We start from the raw sequence: 6,313 nt of genomic DNA on the forward strand, positions 1-6,313 counted from the left end.
CATACTTTCGCCTGATTGCAACTCTTTTTGGACTGACTAAAATCCCTATTGGGGTGGCTTTATTCCACTTATATTGGCTACAAACCTCCACCACCTCCTGCGCTGGGCTCTCGCATTCCTCCAAGTCGCTGCTCTCGCTGCTGCTCAGTGCGCTGTCCAGCAGCTCCTTGTTGAACTCTTCCACCACCTCCCCGCTCTCTTCGTCCAGCAGCTCGTCCAGCAGCTCCCCGGCCAGTTCCTGTACACCTTCCTCCACAGCCTCGCCAGCGCACTCCCGCACCATCTCCTCCAGCAGCTGCCACATCATGGCCTCCTGCTCTTGCATGTCCTCTTCTTCTTCCTCCACCACCGACTCCTCGAGCACCATATCGCCCTCGCTAATCGTCGCCGCCACCTCCATCACCTCAAACGACAAGGGCGAGTGAACCCGCTTCTCCCGGTTTGCAAACAGCAGCGTTTATCCACTCTCAGCCCTCGCTTCGACGGCCGCCATCTTGTTGTCAAGACGGTTGCTAGGAGACGGCCGGACCCACAGTGCCTCACGGATCGTCGCGAACTACAACTCCCACAGAGCACCGCCGCTGCACATGCGCACTTACTTGTAGCATCCTTGAGGGGAGGCAAAAAATCTTTGTAGGTGAATAACGATCTAGGAGAAGAAGCTAGTCGTAACATTTACTACAAAAATAAAAGTATCATACTACAGACGCTGGAAATCAGATGAAAACAGACAATGCTGTCTTTTTGGCATTGAAGAAGTTATTCCAGATCAAAACAACCGAACCATATCTTAGTTGTGTCTGATAACTATGTCTATGTCTTTTGGCATAAATTCTAATTCTATCAAAGTACTTAATGAGTTTGCGCTGGTGAATTAAATCTCCACGTAACTGTTTGTGTTGCAAGAAGTACAATCTCAGTTGCCCTAGTGTCTCCAGGTTATTGAAATTCACCAACCTTGTTATCATTCTAGTGATCTCTGCATCCTTTACAAGGTCTCAACAACCTTCCAACAAGAATCCCTGGTTCAACTTCAGAAGCAGAACGTTAACCTTTGTAACATTTTGGAGAAGAAAACAATTATACTTAGGCAAGGGTATGTAGATGCAATTTTTTAAATTAAAAAAGACACTTTGAGATTTCCCATTGTTAATAGCAGGACATCTTCGAACATGTTCTGTAGAAACATGCTCAGTGAATAGTTTGTTGTTGGTTGAAGAATAGCATATATTCATTTAAGGTTTACAGGCCTATTTCTTCACTGTCTGCTTTAAATTGGCTATGCCTTTGACTAAGCATTTTTCACTGTAGAATATGCATTATACCACACAGATTGATAATCTATGATTGATATTAGTCTTGTTACACATCATATTTCCTCCACGATCTTAGAGAAATACAACATTGTGTTAACAGTATCAATGAGAGCCAGAATTTTAGCAGCTAATTTCATTACAATTCCTATTTTCTTTGCGTCCTCTGCCAAGGGACAATTTTCCTCTTTTCTCCCACAATGAATATCAGAAATACTCCTGAAGTGGAAAATCCATCACCAAGTTTTGCATGTGAGGCATCATTAAAATTTATTTATGTTATATTATTGGGATCTCTTAAAGATGAGAACGTCCGCATATGCTTCTCTGTTTCCAGTTTTAAGAAAAGATATATTCACACTCAAGGTGTCCACCTTTGGATTTTCAAGACAACACTTAGGTTCCAGCACATTATACTCTGCATCTGATCTGGTCTGTGTAACTGATTAGTTAGTTTGTCTGAAGAGATTCCTCAAGCATTCCTTCTCATTCTTGGTAGCAGCTCTATCTTTCTGTCGACCTAGTATAAGTAATTGCAATTTTCCAAATAAAGCTCCTGATATAGAATTACATTTGATTCACTCTGCTTAATTTCCAAACCCACATATTTGAAAACTCCAGAGGCTTGATGGCCAAGTTTGAACTCCTTCCCAATTTGATTGAAAGTCTCTTTTCAAAGTCATTGGTGCTCTTCCCATAACAAATCATCAACAAGCATCATAAAGATACCTAAATATGTTCCTTTACAATACCAATAGAATATTGCCAGGCTTGCCTTCAGTTGTGAAGATCTAATGTTAACAGAACTATCCTTACTGAAAAATACCACACTTGAGTAGCATCATTTAACTCATAAACACATTTCTGCAATTTCCAGAGCTCCTACTCCTTTGGGGACTGTAAGAACCCTTTCCTCTCAACAGGTTATCCTAATTGAAAGCTGCTTTCCTATTTAGAGAGTTAACTTGCTAAAATGGTTGAAATGATCTTCAAAATTACCTTTACAGCCATAGAAGAATCCAACCAATTGTCTTACTCCCCAAAACATTGCTTGAAGCTGCCAGCTGCCAACTTAGCCTTCACTATAATCCCATCTGGTAGGACTTTTATGTACAGATCCCTTTCATTATAAAGGAGGTTGGCCTCATCATCAGTTGCTAACATAATCCAAATTCCTTCTGGTTCTAAAACTCTTAGTTTAGCATCTTTTGTTACCATATCTTCCATTCTTCTATTAGCTACAAACACCCCCTGAGCATGGGGTCACCTATTTTTATCCACTGTTTGAGAAACCTCTCCATTATCTAAGCTACCCTCTCACCTTGTTCAACTGGAGCTTACCTACTCATGTTGAGATCTCTCTGGACCACTCCAGATGTCTGCTTAAAACCCTCTAAACTTTAAATAATATTTTCTCCCTAAATGTATCTCCTGAAACAGTACTCAATCTGGAACTATGTTTACTAGTTCTTCTGCCACAAATCTATGGTCCTCATTTCTGCTACTTCATCTTGGACTTGTAGCATCAGTGTATATTTCCTGAGCTTTAAAATCCTACTCTTCTGGTTCCAAATCGCAGAACACATGGGTATGCAAAGTATGTGGTGCTTCATCATTAACACCTGCTCTCACATTTTCAAAGTTCGAAAATACATGACTCAATCTCACTACTCAACCTCACCACTCATAAGGAAAATGCCTTACTTGTCTGATTCCTGTGTGTATTTGATTGTTTTCCCATCACGTCCAATAACTTCTCCTGGCTCTTTCCATTCCATGTCCATCTTTCTTAAAGTAAACCACATCACCAGATCTAAAACTTTCCCCAGATCATCTGATGCAATTTTTCAACACTTTCCTAATTTTTAAAAACATTTTTCTACTGACATGTAAGGCATTAGATGGATGGAAAAAATATCTGATTATGCTCTTTCTCATGCTGGAGGATCATTATGCACTATTGAAAGCAATCTTGTATCTGACCATAATGGTAAGGTCCTAGGGAGTGTTGCTGAACAAAGAGACCTTGGAGTGCAGGTTCATAGCTCCTTGAAAGTGGAGTCGCAGGTAGATAGGATAGTGAAGAAAGCATTTGGTATGCTTTCCTTTATTGTTCAGAGTATTGAGTACACGAGTTGGGAGGTCATGTTGCAGCTGTACAGGACATTGGTTAGGCCACTGTTGGAATATTGCATGTAATTCTGGTCTCCTTCCTATCGGAAAGATGTTGTGAAACTTGAAAGGGTTCAGAAAAGATTTACAAGGATGTTGCCAAGGTTGGGGGATCTGATCTGCAGGGAGAGGTTGAACAGGCTAGGGCTGTTTTCCCTGGAGCGTTGGAGGCTGAGGGGTGACCTTATAGAGGTCTACAAAATTATGAGGGGCATGGATAGGATAAATAGGCAAAGTCTTTTCCCTGGGGTCGGGGAGTCCAGAACTAGAGGGCATAGGTTTAGGGTGAGAGGGGAAAGATATAAAAGAGACCTAAGGGGCAGCTTTTTCACGCAGAGGGTGGTACGTGTATGGAATGAGCTGCCAGAGGATGTGGTGGAGGGTGGTACAATTGCAACATTTAAGAGGCATTTGGATGGGTATATGAATAGGAAGGGTTTGGAGGGATATGGGCCAGGTGCTGGCAGGTGGGACTAGATTGGGTTGGGCTATCTGGTCAGCACGGACGGGTTGGACCGAAGGGTCTGTTTCCATGCTGTACATCTCTATGACTCTATATTGGCTGTACCTCAACTGTCTGTAAGGAATTTCTTCGCATATATTATCCACGTCAGTGCCATTTTAAACCTACCATTCAGATGATCCAGTATTTTATGCAATATTTCAAGACTATTACATGTGGTTTATTTTGCACAAGCTATTGCTCAACAAACTTTCTGCAGCTGTATGCATCATTTTAATCTTTAAATTCTCACATATGCAGAAATCTGTCATTTGCAAGTTCACTTCCATTATCTGTTGAGAATTTTGTTGGTGACCCAAGGCCTGTGCTGACCCCCTTTTCAATGACTGCCAACTATAGTCTGTCTGTCCTTATTGTTTAATACTATGGATATACTAAATCTGGTCACTATATGTACAAATTGTAATATTTGAATGTTATCCCCTGTCTTCAGATCCATATCTTCCTGGGCTAAAGGAACACTTACAACAGAGCATGATGGTATCTTTTAATTAAGTAAAGTCTGACCAGACCATAGGGCTGCTCCCTGTTTAAGGAGAGATGACCCATGGTGATTTAACCAAGGGTCACTTGCCTCAGGCAAGGAAAGAATTTGAGAAAGCAGGACCTTCATGGTAACCTCAGCTGGTGCAGGAATTGAAACCGTGTTGTTGGCATCACTCTGTAGTGCAAACCAGATGTCCCCAACTTCCTATAAGATAGTTACTCAGGAAAACTCAGACTATTAAATACAGCTTAATTCCTCAGTAACTATAAACTGACTGCATATTTTTTCTCACACATCCCCAACTACACTATTACCAAACCACTTGCAAACCCCAAATCCTGAATCAACAACACCCCCACAGACCCACTTCACTGAACCTGATTGGATAGACTAGGCTGGAACCGGTGTGGGTGAACCCAACCCAACACACACCTTACCATCCCTCTCATCTTCTCACCTCCCTGACTGCCACCAGATCCGACCTGGACTCCATTGTCAGACACCTCCACCCCACTGTTGGACTCAACCCGACCCGACTGAATTTTCCCTACCTGTCACTGGACTCAAATCCCTCAGCGCTGATACCCACCCTTTCTCCCCATCCTGACTACCTTAAACACTGCTTCACTTACATTGCCACCTGCCAAGCTACTTACTTTGCACCTCATCCTTTCCCACTTGACAACCTATCCACTTTGCATCATACTCCCTAACCAGCTGGTCCACTACTTACCTGGCACCCAACTACCTACTCATCTGGTACCCTGCCCCTGGTACCATACCCCTCCTCAGCCACTACTCTACTTAGCTGGCACCCTATCCACCTGACACCCTATTAACCGGGCACCCTTTTCTCCCCAGCTGGAACACTCTTTACTGACACCTTTGCACCCTCCCCATCTTATGCTCCGTAACATCAGCACAGTAAACTACGCTTACCTTATTTGATTACCATTTGACAGCAGCTGTCACTATGGCTGTCTGTGATTCTGGACCTTTACATTTCAGAATAGGGCACATGATTGATGTGAAAAGGAGTTGCAATTTGCCTTTCTCCATGTTACATTCCATTTGCACTCCACCACCCCCCCCCCACCATTGCTTCAGTTCATTTCTCTTTGAAGCTGTAGTGATTGTAACAAGGCCAGCCAGGTGGACCTCACAGAATGAGTTCCCTGGGGCTGCTAATCTGGTCCAATTTGAGAGCCCTGGCTGACAGATATAAACAGGAGTGTCAGACAACTGGCTCTGGGAGACCTGGATCAGTGTCAAGGACTCTCCACGGGCAAATAAAGGGTGATTTGGTGACTGGACATCGGCCTCTGGAGTTTTTTTAGGAGCCTCTTTGGGCCCCCCGTTGCAGCTTACTGTCACAACAGGTTAGTGATATCAGCCAACTTGGATATGTTACTCTCAGTACCTCCATTATTATAGATTACAAATGTTTGAATATCCAGTGCTGATCCTTATGGCACCTGGCTCATTAACTAAGCCCACGTGTGCAATGCAAATTACATCCCAGAGTTCCTCATTAGTTCTGTCATATTTACTTTGTCAATATTAATTAAAAGCAATTAAGGTATGAAAATGTGAGAATTTCTTCCAGTCACCCAAAGATTTCATTTTTAAGATGGATGGATATCTGATATTTATTACTGCTTTCAGACAGAAGTTTGTAAAATGCCTCAAATCCATTCAGGTCTAAGGTGTGCAATGAATTGAAGACTCATCAAATTTCATAAATTCTTTCATTCAGACCTTTAGTCTAAAACTATCATCAAGTTCTGTCACACATGTCACCATTGTTCACATTACTGA

At 42.4% G+C, this 6,313-nt stretch overlaps 1 protein-coding gene across 7 annotated transcripts in view; it reads right to left on the reverse strand.

Moving 5' to 3' along the window:
* lrguk (leucine-rich repeats and guanylate kinase domain containing) overlaps positions 1-501 on the reverse strand; it is a 161,519-nt gene extending 161,018 nt beyond the window's left edge. For all 7 annotated transcript variants that reach the window (XR_011955321.1, XR_011955322.1, XM_072562905.1 and 4 more), the window contains exon 1: positions 86-501. Coding sequence is in view for 5 of the 7 variants with exons in the window: in XM_072562905.1 (XP_072419006.1) it covers positions 86-400 (315 nt within the window). In the remaining 2 variants the exon portion in view is untranslated. The remainder of the gene's footprint in view (positions 1-85) is intronic.
* Between the last annotated feature and the right edge of the window lie 5,812 nt (positions 502-6,313).

This window comes from Chiloscyllium punctatum, chromosome 44 (assembly GCF_047496795.1).
Source record: "Chiloscyllium punctatum isolate Juve2018m chromosome 44, sChiPun1.3, whole genome shotgun sequence".
In the NCBI taxonomy this organism is placed as follows: Eukaryota; Metazoa; Chordata; class Chondrichthyes; order Orectolobiformes; family Hemiscylliidae; genus Chiloscyllium; species Chiloscyllium punctatum.